At 37.7% G+C, this 14,705-nt stretch overlaps 1 protein-coding gene across 2 annotated transcripts in view; it reads left to right on the forward strand.

Moving 5' to 3' along the window:
• The first annotated feature begins 4,055 nt into the window (after positions 1-4,055).
• Positions 4,056-14,705, forward strand: part of LOC117406640 (immunoglobulin superfamily member 3-like) — an 85,932-nt gene continuing 75,282 nt past the window's right edge. For both annotated transcript variants that reach the window (XM_034010819.3, XM_034010820.3), the window contains exon 1: positions 4,056-5,716. In XM_034010819.3, the coding sequence (XP_033866710.3) occupies positions 5,659-5,716 (58 nt within the window). In that variant the 5' untranslated portion in view covers positions 4,056-5,658. The remainder of the gene's footprint in view (positions 5,717-14,705) is intronic.

A 14,705-nucleotide genomic window follows, 5' to 3' on the forward strand; every position in this document is an offset into this window, starting at 1 on the left:
TCGCAGGTCATGGGTCCTCCAACAGGATAATGACCCAAAACACACAGCTAAAAGCACCCAAGAATGGATAAGAACAAAACATTGGACTATTCTGAAGTGGCCTTCTATGAGTCCTGATCTGAATCCTGTCGAACATCTATGGAAAGAGCTGAAACTTGTAGTCTGGAGAAGGCACCCGTCAAACCTGAGACAGCTGGAGTCTGTATATATAGATAGATACACAAGCTGTGGTACGAAATGACAGAGCCAATTACATTACATTTTTTGTATTAGTCAATGGCAATGCTGTAGATCACGTCACCATAAATGTGGTGTGATATCCTTTAACCGTGTTCATTGTCCAAATTGAAAGTAAACGTGTTGGTGCCACACTGGTAGAACACATATCCTCCTACACTTGAAGGCCACCTATTTCAAGAGAATAATTATTATATTAGCAACGAATTGTGGAAATGCAATAGATTTGGAAAAAATATTGCAAACTGCAAGTATATGAAAGGGCACATCACCTGACCTCACCAGTTCTCAGAAGCCTGGTTAGCTCTTGGAAGGGGAGACTCCATTGAAAAGCAGGTGCTAGTGGTGTTGGTGCCTCAGTAAGAGTGAACTCTTCTCTCTTAACCAGCATTGATAAAGTGCTCGAGCATGGCACTATGCTGCAGGAAGTGTCGCCCTTGAGATGAGACACTAAATACTGTCTACTCTGTGGAAATGAACAATCCTATTGACATCCTATTGACATATATTTTAAGAAACGCAGGGCTGCTAACCCCGTTGTCATGGTTAAATTCATGCATGTCGATACATGTCAATCAAATCCTGACCAGGCTAAATAACACCCTGGCTAATTCGTCTTCAGTTTTCAGGAATCTCTGAAAAATTAGATTTTGCATCTCAGTGGATACATTTTATTTGTATCTCCTTCTAATAATAATAATAATAATAATAATAATAATAATAATAACAAAGTCATAGCATTGTAATACCTTGGTATGTCAAAATATGTATGTTATTTCTTTGCTACCCTTGTACAAAGTGCTATCATAAATCTACAGCTGTAAGAACATAAGAACATACGAAAGTTTGCAAACGAGAGGAGGCCATTCAGCCCATCTTGCTCGTTTGGTTGTCAGTAGCTTATTGACCCCAGAATCTCATCAAGCAGCTTCTTGAAGGATCCCAGGGTGTCAACTTCAACAACATTACTGGGGAGTTGGTTCCAGACTCAAACAATTCTCTGTGTAAAAAAGTGCATCCTATTTTCTGTTCTGAATGCCCCTTTATCTAATCTCCATTTGTGACCCCTGGTCCTTGTTTCTTTTTTCAGGTCAAAAAAGTCCCATGGGTCGACATTGTCTATACCTTTTAGGATTTTGCATACTTGAATCAGATCACTGCGTAGTCTTCTTTGTTGAAGACTGAATAGATTCAATTCTTTTAGCCTGTCTGCATACGACATGCCATTTAAACCCGGGATAATTCTGGTTGCTATTCTTTGCACTCTTTGTAGAGCAGCAATATCCTTTTTGTAATGAGGCAACCAGAACTGAACATAACATTCTAGGTGAGGTCTTACTAATGCATTGTAAAGTTTTAACATTACTTCCCTTGATTTAAATTCAACACTTCTCACAATATATCCGAGGATCTTGTTGGCCTTTTTTATAGCTTCCCCACATTGTCTAGAGGAAGACATTTCTGAGTAAACATAAACTCCTAGGTCTTTTTCATAGTTCCCTTCTTCAATTTCAGTATCTCCCATATGATATTTATAATGCACATTTTTATTGCCTGATTGCAGTACTTCACAATTTTCTCTATTAAATGTAATTTGCCATTTGTCTGCCCAGTTCTGAATGCTGTCTAGATAATTTTGAATGACCTTTGCTGCTGCAACAGTGTTTGCCATTCCTCTTATTTTTGTGTCGTCTGCAAATTTAACAAGTTTGCTTACTATACCAGAATCTAGGTCTATACCAGGACCTAATACTGATCCCTGTGTATCCACCACTGGTTACCTCACTCCATTTTGAGGTTTCTGCTCTAATCAGTACTTTCTGTTTTCTACATGTTAACCACTCCCTAATCCATGTGCATGCATTTCCTTGAATCCCTACTGAGTTCAGTTTGAGAATTAATCTTTTATGCGGGACTTTGTCAAAAGCTTTCTGGAAATCTAAATAAACCATGTCATATGCTTTGCAAAAATTCAACTGGACCAATGACACATCGCAGATTTCTCTGTAGCAGGTGCAAGCCCAACAAAATAATGTAGCTGCATGCAGTTTACACAGCTAAAATGATGCCTTTGTGGAATGTACTGTGAGCACAGAATGATAAAAACTAAAGTTTATATTACAATATATCTAACATTTTCTCCTTTCAGATTAAAACGGCATAAAAACAATGCTTATTTTGATTTCACTTTTCTCTTATTTTGCACACATCACACATTTTTGTCAAACATTGATCACATAATCTTCTCTAATCCCAATCTTAAAATGCCTTAAGGTTAAATACATAATAATGACACACCTGTGCACTTGCAAAATACCTCTGTCTAAAACTAATCAAAGCTTCAAGACATACCTTCAAACGGTATTGGCAGTCTTGAACGCATTTACTTTGATAATAAATGATTACCTGTTTCAACAAAAGATCTAAAAGACACTGAAAAAGTAATTGAAACCTTTTTACTTTTAATTTAGTTTTTAGTACTATAATTACATGGTAATTATATCTGGGTATTACTGTATATCTTATAGCTTTTTAAAGTTCTGCATGATACAACCAACTAACTAATTAAATACACAAATCAGGCATACATGGATTGTTATACAGATACTTGCCTTAGGATCAATACATTTACTACATCAGATCATTGACAAGAGTTACACTTGGCTTTAATGAACCAAGAAGTGAATACATTCATTAGAATACGTTATTATTATTAATTATTAATAATAATAATAATAATAATAATAATAATAATAATAATAATAATAATAATGTATAGGGTAATGTAACCGCTGTGTTTTTTCACATAAACACAGGTTGTTTTTTGTTCATGTCTCTGGCAGGGTCAGCATACAGCACTTCCTTGTGTAATTGCGTGGACAGCTTGTTGTTTTTATTGAAGTTGCAATCTCACAATACTTTTAACTGGGTGTTATTGTATTCGTTGCCTTGTTTGTTTATTTTGTTTAATTAAACCATTCGCTTTAACCTCGCATCCCAGTTGGGTAATACAGGGTCACGTGACCAAAGAATATTTGTGCTGTCCCCCCCCCCCCCCCCCCCCCAAAAAAAAAAATGTCTATAATTGTAGTTATCAATCTAACGCCATCGCATCGTTGGACCAATGACGGCATCGCAGATTTCTCTCAATGAATAATTTCTAGGTTAATAAATAACTTTAGTATAACACTGACTGCAGTTTTCAACTATTTGTGGAAAATTGTGCCACTTGTAATTTATTTGTATAAATAAACAAACAAACAAATAAATAAATAAATAAACAAATAAAGAATAGGGCAGTGGAACATCCATGCCATAGTTTACAAACAATGTGCTGTTATTACTTTATTGTTTCACATACTGAAATACTTAAAAATGAAATCGGATTATTTCACATTGATCAATTTTTACATAAAAACATCCAGTCAGATATTCCCAGGAACATAAACGCGTACGGGAGAAGCGACAATACGTACTTTTTCTATATACTTCACGATTTTATCACAAAACATTTAACTTAATTCGAACACAAATCTAATCGGTACGGATTTGGAGCAGACGATAGTCTCGCTGTCACAATACGATCTAGTAGTATTGTCATGCACAGCCTCATTTGAAACACTGTATACGCCAGTATTTCTTTTATATTTAATATGTAATCCTAACCACAAACTGTTCGCTTTCTTTCGTTGTAAGTGAATAAAAAAAAGCAATGTCTAATATTTAAATCCAATGAATTAAAGCCAAGGGGCGGAGCTAAAGGGACTGACAAATTCAAATAAACTCTGCTCGCCATCCTATTGGAAAGAAATGTACGTTAACCCCTCCTCTCTGGAACAAAACCACTGTGCTCCGCCTGCTCGAATGAACCGAGGGGATGTGTCTAGTCAAGCAGAAGAAAGGAAGCAGTCTAGTTAGTTTTTAAACTGGAGCAATACCCATTCTGTAAGAAATATAACAAGGAAGAACAACAAATACAAAGGATACACTGTTCTCACATTTTAAACACCTGGAGAGAAACGCACCTGCTGTTTTGGTGCAGGATTACGTCCGAAATATCATCACAACACACAGGTATATATATATATATATATATATATATGTATATATAAATATATATATATATATCGACACGCCTGGATTTGGTTGCGTTGGTCCACTGTGTGTAAATTAACAAGCAAGTACCGTAAGAAACTGAATGGCAATTTAAAGGGACAAAAAAGCAACATTTTTTTTTTTTAATTATACAAATTATAAATTAGAAAACCTACTGGGCTGCAGATGAAGACCGTCTGCTTTGTGTTATAGATTTTATGAGGTGCGGGTAGCGTTGAAAATGCATTACATCTGCCGGCTGCTGCTGCAGCTATTGTGATGTGCGACATATATGACTTTTAACAAATGGTGCTAAGGATTTTACAGATAGTAGCATACAGCTGTTGTATTTTAAAGAACATCCACAAGCATGCACCTCTAGGGAAGTATTGCTGTACTTTAAACGCCAAGAACGAATAAGGTATCATTACAAGGGTACTTTTACACGTTGGTAAATTCAGGGTGAATGCAAATTCAGCACTGCACAGAAACAAAGACTATCGATGTAAACCGTGATTGCAATTGAAAGTTTGATACGGCGTTGCCTTTTTAAATATATGTTTTACCGACTCCTTCGAAAAGACATAAACGTGGACAGGATTTGCTGATGAGTGGATTTTTGGGGCAAATTAGCATGTGACAGTAGCTGGAATCATTGCGTCCTCATAAAGAAACACCCCAACCACACTTGGAGGCTGTATAAAACCTGCTTGAACATCCTGACAACAAATCGATTCCCTTGCCAAGGATTACGACAAGAGGCACAAGAGATCATCTCAACCTGCTGCCTCAAGTGTTTGCATGTACAGCACTGCTCATTGAATAGGTGACAACGCAAGGTTTAGTGTATCATAGTCTCAGCTGGTACATCAGGAGGAAGGATCTTCACGCGCATCCCACAGTACAATCACAGCAGTCACAAGACTAATTGGATAAAGTTGAGTTTTGGAGCATGGCGGTGGCTTTCATCATTACACTTAAAGACTGAAAATTGGACCCCCATCAAAGTCACTCTTGATCACACAGGCGTTTAAATCTCCGAAGACCTATTTTGATTCTTTTATAAACTTGGACGATAACCTTTTCACCTTCAAAGAATATCTGTTCCTGCAGCAAGAAAGTAACATTTCCTTGGAAGTATAGAAACAGCGTCGTCTAAAACACATTTTCAGAAAGCTTGTTCGATTTTCAACAGTACAGTCGAAGCAGGTGTGATTTAACTTTACATCATCATTGATTTGTAGCAACATACTTCATCTCAAACTCAAAAACTGACGAAATCGAGGAGACGAAATATTACCAAGAAGCTACTGAGAAACAGTTTCAATGGGATCTAACATGATCATGGGGTGTGCTGTGGTTTTCCTTGCACTACTGTTATTTGGTAAGTCGCCTTTGTTGTTTGGTTTTTTATTCATGTGTCAGCCAGTCTGAGAAACCTATCCAGAATTACGTTGTTCATTTGTCATCTAGCCCCATTGTCACTGTAGTGGACAACAAAGAGCATGTTTTGTGCTAGTAAATAAGATGTCTTAAAAATAAATAAATAAAGAAATAAATAAAAATCAGTCATCAGGGCAGAATGAAATACTTGAGCCGCAGGTTAAATGAAGACAGACGAGCTTCTGTTGACAAATCAGTAGATCCTTCTCCCTAGATTGACTAATGTTCCCTTTTTTTTTTTTTTTGGAGTAGTTCCTGGTGAGGGTTGGGTCGGCCCCTCCCTTGGCCGGTACAAACACTGATAGGGTACATACCACGCATTTCACGTGGGAAGCCAGCATTTCCTTAAAATGAAATATTGACCATATTTGCCATGTTCAAGCCATGGAGGAAAAAAAAAAAAAAAAAAAAAAAAAAAAAAAACATTCACTAAAATGGTAATTTTGACAGTTTTTATTTCTACGGATAGAATAATGTTTGATAGGAGCAAACTTTACTGTACAAGTTAGAGCTTTTTTTTTGAAGCCTAGTTAAATACGTTTGTACACTTTAATAATGTTATGCATCGGATCGGTTTCTTCTAAATTACAGTTGGACAGTGAAACCGTTTTTATGGTGAGGCACACAGGTGTTGCCCAGGCAAATGGAATCGAGAATGTCTGGCTGTATAATTATATTCTGTGCTAGATTGAAAGGAGTGTGAAAGTACAGCTTTGTTCCTCCAATATTAATGGCCACCTGTTTGTGGGCTGTTTGAAACATTAGCGTGGGGTGTACAAGCATGCCTCCTGAGTGTAAAGCTTTTGGTGTAGAACAGTAAAGGTTCCAGTATTTAATAGAATCTGTTTGTTCACAAATCAGTGCTTGGTTTAATTCGTTAAAAATGTGCAGTTAATAATACTAATAATGACAGAATTTTTGTTAACATTATTTGAAGGAGTGTTTTTGTTTTGCAGTCTGAGTATTTAAAAAAAAAAAAAAAAAAAAAAACTCATGGGCAGATAAGAAACTGTTGGTAGTTGAAAGTGGTTTCACAATGTACTTTTGACAAGCACAAAATACGTCATATGTTATCTGATAAACTGGGTTGGGCAAAAAACAGAAAAAAAACCTCCAGGTAAACTCTAAATGTAATGTGTCGAGACTTGATATTATACATGAGGTATCCCCTGTCATACATATAAAATGAATTATATTTGATAGGGATGTGTCATAAGTGTAACTTGCACTATCTTGTCGTACTGTTAGGAACTGGTCTTGGACTATGTTTAAATAGCACATCTAGGTCTATATTCAGTTGGTGTCTGGTAGGTGCTGCTGTTCATTTTCACCACTAAACATGTTCTAGAGGTTCGCCCTGTTATTCAATTCAAGATCCATATGTTGTGATATTTTAAATTTGGGCAGTTTCTTGGAAGCTGTACACATTTCCTCCATTTAGAGCTGTTGTAAGAAAGACGGCAATCTGAAGTGATTCACATGGTTTCTCTTGTTCTTGAATGGTCATCCTCTTTCTCCTTGGTTCTGTTCTCGGCATCCTGCTGCTTTGGCAGGAATTACTGTTTAGGCAACTGTGTATACAGAGTGACAGTGTAAACCGAACTGGTAAACATGACACATGGAAGGTTAAGGATAAGATCATTTTGTTAACCCCCCCCCCCCCCCCAATAAACAAATAAGAACCTGAATAATTCAGGTCCACACCCACACTATCAGCAAAATCCTACAAAGCATGGCCGTGTTCTCAGGGTTTCTTCGCTTACTGTGTTCCATTTCACGCCATGAGACAGAAACAAAGGACCTTGACCACCAAACATCCCTGCATAAGAGAACACTATATACAGTATTAAGGGCTGCTTTATTCCTCCAGGAAATAATACAACATATATGCATTTAATTTCAACTGAATTGACTTGTACTCCTGAGGTCAGATTATATTATTTTACTGCTGAAGAAATCTAATGGAGTAGGAGGTAAGGTGTTGACTCCTCCCTAAAGGAAGTCCAAAAACCTGAGGTAGTCTTGGAAATTTCTACTGCCAGTTACGCATGGCATTTCAATACTATCTGAAGAAAAAGGAGTGTTGCTAAGTTAAATTACTCCTAATGTACTACAATACTTCAACAGCGGGAACTAAAAGTGTATAAATAAATTTAAAATGTATTTATTCACATAGTTCAATAAGATCGAGCTTTTTATTCATGAGCATCCTTGCAGCCTGCTCTACCAGTGAACCGTCCCTAAAATATAAATAAATAAAAATAAAACTGCTGCAAATGGATAAAAATGTAAGCTGTTCTACTGGGTATTTGTGGTGCCATGTTCCTTGTGAAAACTATGCTTCACATTCAAGGAAGCCTACTTGATATATGCCACTATGACAGATGGTATTGATATTTGCTGGTACAGTAAGCTGAACTCTCCATAAGTATTGTACTGCAATAGTGGGGTCTATGGAGTACCACTTGCAGGATCCACTTTTTGACTGAATTCCATGTATTTCTGTGTGTGTTCATCAAGCCAAAACATCGGTTTATTTCCCAAATTCAATGCCTGTCTTCAAATGTAGTGGATTAGGAGCTATGAGATCACATATAGTGCCTGTTGATTTTAAAAAAGCATGTTCAAACATTACGCACATAGAATCAACAACGGTATCCAGTTTAAATTCAAGCCTGAGTGGGTACGAAAAATTGTGATTTGATTGGTAACAATTTAATCAATTAAAAATGTTGATTACTAAAAATTGAAAGCTGTGGAGCCCAAGATTATTGCATAGACACAATGTTATTAAGTATGAAAGACTTAATCCTGAGTATCATCTACCACAATTTGGGACAGGTTGTTTGATCTGTGCTTTGGCCCCACCCGTAACCAAAACTAGTACAAGCAGCCCCGTAGTTGGAGAGAGGATTCATGTTTTAGTCATTAGCAGGTACGGATGTGAAACAAACATGTTTAATGTTAAGAAACAGACATGAAACTCTCTTTTGTAATCTGTCTGTGATAAGTCATCTTTTGCATAAAACAGTGATGCATCATTTTTCATTGAGAACATAGTCATACAGCAGGTGAAAAACTCATTGTTACACACCGGGTTGAGTTTTGCATTACATGAATGGCATTCCTGAGAACTTAATGGGCTTGTCAAAACCATGTATCTACAGCATTTGAACTGCAGTGGCAATGAGCATATTTCTTTGTTTGCTGCATTAATTCCTAAGTGGGGAAGCTGGGTTTGGCTGTGAGAAGAAATCGTAGTTTATTTATTCATGACCTTAATGTAAATTTGCAAGCCAGACTCCCGACAGTGCTTTCCTTTTTATTCCCCTAGACTTCTTCATGAGGTGTTCTCGGATAGATTTAGCTTTTGGCCTCACAGAGCTGTACAATTTCTTTTTAAACAGAAACCAGGTACTGTAGTTTCTGATATGCACATTAAAAACCCCTGTCCTACGTGGTAAGTGCTTTCAAATATGCATTGTATTCATTTTAAAGTTTTTTTTTTTTCTTAATCTGCAACTCCTGTGAAGTGACAGAACCCCATTTCAAATGTAGTCATAGCTTAAATGTTACTATGCTAGGTTTGCTTTCGGACCGTTTTGCGCTTCCTCTGTCATTCACATGGAGAGAATTGTCCCTGCTTCTTCAGGCCAGTGAGATTCTTTGACCCACAAGATACTGCTGTGGTTAAATAACCTAGGAAGTAAATGCTGGCAAGGCAAGCCAACTAGTGTAGTATTACAGTAGATGTCATGTTTTAAAACACAGTACATGTTTGCAATAGCATGTGTTTCTTTCAAAACCACACATTTGAGACACATATAGTGGATGACAGGTACGATTGCAAGAAGTATTTTGTTTGCTGTAACCACAAACATATGGCAGTGAAGACTGTACTGTATGTTGTAAAAGACTGCTGTAAATAGAAAGTCTGAAGCTTGTGGCTGCATAACACATTATTATTGTTAAAACCGAATATTTTTTAGTGCAGTTGCTAACAGTGTCTCCACATTGCAGCCCCCTGCTGATTCTGGAGCGTGTGCCTATCGGGAGCAGCTGAGAGTGAGCGAGCCCCAGCTGCTCCATCCCTGCCTGTCCTAGCAGGGGTCACCAGAAAGTGCAGTGAAAATTGGAACAGTGATAAAACAGAGACGTAAATACATTTTTAAAGAGAACAGCATTAAAAAAAACAAAAAGGATTCTGTTAAGGGTGACTATTTCACAAGAGAAGATCCAAAATAAGGTAGACTGAAACCAGAGAGATTGAAACCAGAGAGAGCTAGTTAGAATGGTCCCTGTGTGGTTCGCTCCCGTCCTGGAATATTTAAGCTGTGCTTCATTTGGTGAGACATTCAGACTACTTCTCACAAGCCCCGGTTGACAGTCTCTGCTGTACAAACCAATGGTTCTGGAACAATTGCATGCGTCTCACTGGAGATGTAATTCATATATATATTTTAACTAGCATACGATATCTGGCAGTTGGGCAAGACAGGACTAGGTTCGAGGGACTATATTTAACAATAAGATTTTTTTTTTTTTTGTCACACTGACAAGTAAAGGCTGTCATTCTGGAAATGTATTACCTGAAATGTTAATTTGCTGTTCAAAGTACTGTATTCAGACTGTAATTTACAACTGCCCAGTTATATGAGCGATTTAAGAATTAATATATTTTTCATCTGCAGCAACCAAAGTATGAATCTACTGTATATTGTATATTTTTTTTAGTGTAGGGATATCCTGTGTGTATGTAGACTTAATAATTGAAAAGGGCCAATATTTTTTGTTTAAAAAAATAAATACATACATACAGTTGTTGGCCCCTCCTGCTGAGAGATGGGACATTGCTGCTAGAAACAGGTTCCCCTTTTCTGCTACTGTGATGTCGGAATCCCTGCTTACAGTAAATCCTAATTGAATGTATGCTGTTGGTCAAGGTTCATGTTCAGCCAGTAGCAATCGTGTGTTAATCTATAACTAGCACAGATTTTGCAAAACATAAGTGTATAAATATAATATTGACAGTTGGGTGTCTTGGACTCTAGTGGATTCTCCATCGCAGGGTTAAATATGCAATGCAGACTGCTGTGTATTCAATGTCAGTGGAAGATGCTGTTCAGCAGAGTTTAGTGTACAGTTTATTTGAGCACCAGTGTGTCCAAGGTTGAACTTAACTGTCTTTGCCAGAATTAGACAAACCGTACGTGATGTGAATGCTTTGCTTGTTCATATTACAGTAGATTAGAGTAGAGCTATGAGCAAGTGCCAGTCAATTAAATCAAAACAGAAAAACACGCAACTTGTAAATGCGTTTGGTTATGTCAAAGGAGTCCCATTTACGGTCATAACTGTTTTGACTCATTTTATGCGTAAAACATTTATCAGCAAGGCCGTAGATGATTAACTGGCTGGTTTCATAAACACTAGTTACTAATCTTGGATGACCTTGTATTTCCTTAAAACCATCTGATGGTCTGTCTGTAACTTTGGTAGAGTTTTTGGGGATGCTGTGCTCCCAAACACTTGTACATGTCCTAATTATTTTCTTTGCTATTGAAATTAATGTTGAAATTGTTGGTTGTCAAGGGAGACGGGGTAAATCGCAGCACAAGTTAATGGAGAATCACAAATCCCATCCTCTTCACTCCTTTGGTGTGGAGTGTGCTATGCTGTGCCTATATCTACTGTAATCAGCGGTTCAGATAAGCTGCATACCTGCCATTTTTACGTATTTAAAAAATCTGAAATGCGCACTAAATTTAAATTGAATGTGTAAAAATATGCATAGCAATTTTGCTGCACAACTTGTCTGCCTCCCCTAAAAATTCCACTAACAACTACACCTCCCAAAATAGTTTTCAGTTACTAGAAAACTGTACACAACAAAAACCAACCCAATAAACATTGTCCAGTCTCTGGCTCACCCTGTTGTCTTTGCAGCCACAGTAAAGAATAAGAAACTCAAAGCCACACAGGTTAAGCGTTAACACCCCAGTCCAGCTATAAATCCAACTGGAACCACTGTCGGAGGCAACCACTAAAAAAAGGTGCCTATAATATTAAACAAACTGTTTTATAACTTATTAATGCATTTCCTTATTGTATTTATCTGTATGGCTTTATATAGAAGTTTTAACATGTTCACTGAGTTTAAGAATTTAATGTTAAAATATAAGTTCTGTTTCTGTGCTTATCTTCAGTCTTATTGGCTGTGGTCAATAAATGCCTACCCCATTACCATTAAAGATTGTACAGTGTTTATCGAGATTACTCATGACTTCAAGATAATGTTGCATGTTCCTCCCTGGAAAATACTTTTTACTCTGTGTTAAAATTAGAGGGTAAGTTACTCCCAGATGCACAACCTTATCTGGAGAGCTGACTGTACCTATACCCCTACATGTGCTGGATGAAACCAGGCTCATGTTCCATGTATCAATAGTGTGCACATGGGAGAAAAGTTAACTGGTTTTTGCAATCACCCGCGCTCTACAAACCACCTACTTATCCACATCGACTTTTTCACAGATAACTTTGACATATTGAACAAACAGGGATTAGAGGCTAGTGCAAGGGGGTGGAAGATTATATTTAACACGAAGCCTGAATGCAAGTAAATGCAGGAAGGGAAACTCCAGTTTTACCATTTTTAAATGCATCTCCCACTGGCGTAGCACAAGCTAACTAATTTAAGATTTGCACTTTAAGGGTACACTTAATGAAGTAAGGGAAGGACTTCTTCACTATTGAAGTTTGTTGTGAAAGAGTACAATCCAAAATCAGTCGGTCCTTGTGGCAAAGTGGTTACCAGTATGCAGGTGCAGGTGACCAATTGTGGCAAAGTGGTGATTGATTACAGGTGCGTGCAGAGTGGATACAAGAACACACAGAGAATGATTTTTCAGGAGCGAGGGTGTTTATTGATTTATTATACAATGTCCAGAGCCTTATGGCGAACACCTGTAAATAATGAATGATGGAAGTGATACAACGGCGTGTATCACTTTGTTTGTAATCCTCGGGTTTAACCCGAAACCAAATAACAAGTCCAAGTTCTATTACACCCACATGAAACACAAAACACAAACACAGTTACCAGTGAGTGATTATTAGTGCTCGTGGTGCAAGACAGTTCTCCGTGAACAAAGGGGAAAGTGTTGGTGTCCGGCTTTGATGCTGGCTGAATAGCGACAGCTCCAGATCTAGTAGCAGTCTAAAATAACAAACAAACAGTTTTTACTCGGACAACTGAAACACAACTCACGTTTTTTGCAACACAAGAACAGATCACTTACGCTATGTCCCCTATTTATATCCTCGCTCATGACCCCTAGGTTAACGAGTGCATCCGCTCCTCCAATCCTCAGATGCCACGCCGTTTACCATCCTGGATCATTGAGTTTGGATACCGTAGCTGTGCCCCTTTCCTAAATGACCAACTTCCACCTGCCCTAAGGAATAAATTGTCGTGCCATTTAGTTAAGGGTACTATGTTCCTTTTACACAGTGCCCTCACAGGTCGAGAGGGAGATCTAACACCAAGAATCATTCGATCTCTGTCACACCAATAAACAGACGGACAACAATAATTCATGTGCAATGGTGTTTTATTTTGTATAATCTAATAGTCTGATGATGACAACGGCAGTAAATAATAACAATGATAAACACTACACTCTATTGCTTTACTGTAATCCTCGGGTTGGTCCCGAAATAATAATAGTCCCGATCTTTTACACATTTTTACACCCACACGTAACACAAGCTCAAGTCCACAGTGCGTGCTCTAGTGCTCATACAGCGGTGCACAATTGACCGAGCACAACTGGTGATAACTAAATTAAAAAAAGCAACAAAAAAAAAAAACAATTGCTAAGCGTGCTGGATTTTAAACCAGCACGATACTTGTTTGTTCGCCCACTGTTTGTTTGTTTGTCTATTTATTTTGGCCCAAAGTGCTGTGTGCTGTTTTGTTCAACTGTTTTATTTTCTGTGTATTATTAAAAAGCACCGCAGCGCCTTTGCACTGAACTCGGCTGTGTCCTGCGTCGTTTCTGGTCTGACGTCACCCCTACAGCCAGCTGTGACAGGTACTTTTTGTTGCTTTTATAGGAAAATGTGAGACCCACAACATGATGGCAATACATGTTGGGTAAGATTTACAAGGCATTATTTTGTTAGCTCCATGCACACCTTAAACTACAGTACCACCAGGTTTTTCAACAAGACCTACAGTATATATTTTATTTTTTTTAAATCCAGATCTCATCTTTTCTATACAGCTGATTCTTTTAATATAACTTGGATGTAGAAAAGACATGGTAATACAGCTGTGTTGGTCATTGTCTGTTTGACTGCTTTATTTAGTACATTAGGCAGGTAGAGGTGACCAGCAGTGGCACAAACATACTGCAGCTCATGCGGAGGAATTCAGATTTCTCCGACAGGCATTGAGACAGTTGAAGAGCATCCATCCTTTGAAGTCGCTCCAGGCATTAAATCCTCATTAAAAATGTTCAGATCTCTGAAAATGAAAGACGACACGTGCATGAGTTCTTTTATGTCTTTGCTAATGTGGTGCATACTATCTGGCAGAGACCGCAAAAACCTCTGATACGGCTACTGGTTTAGAGGATATAAAAAAAGCACTTTACCTACTGCAAGAGGAGCGCTCACCTCCGATCTCATGCTTTTAAACAGCTGGAGGAGATATTTTAAAATTAGGTTTGATGTATTTTTTTTTCTCTTCTGTCTGGAGAAAAGCTACCAGTTTTGTCTGACTGTTTTTTAAAATAGTTACAGAGGTGTAACCATGATGCAGCACACTAGTTTGGAAAGTTGAGTTTTGATTGAAATGCAACATATTTCGCTGGGAAGAATTGCAGACCAAAACTCGCAGTGTGCACAATATGCCATTTATGTGT

This window comes from Acipenser ruthenus, chromosome 8 (assembly GCF_902713425.1).
Source record: "Acipenser ruthenus chromosome 8, fAciRut3.2 maternal haplotype, whole genome shotgun sequence".
Taxonomy (NCBI): domain Eukaryota; kingdom Metazoa; phylum Chordata; class Actinopteri; order Acipenseriformes; family Acipenseridae; genus Acipenser; species Acipenser ruthenus.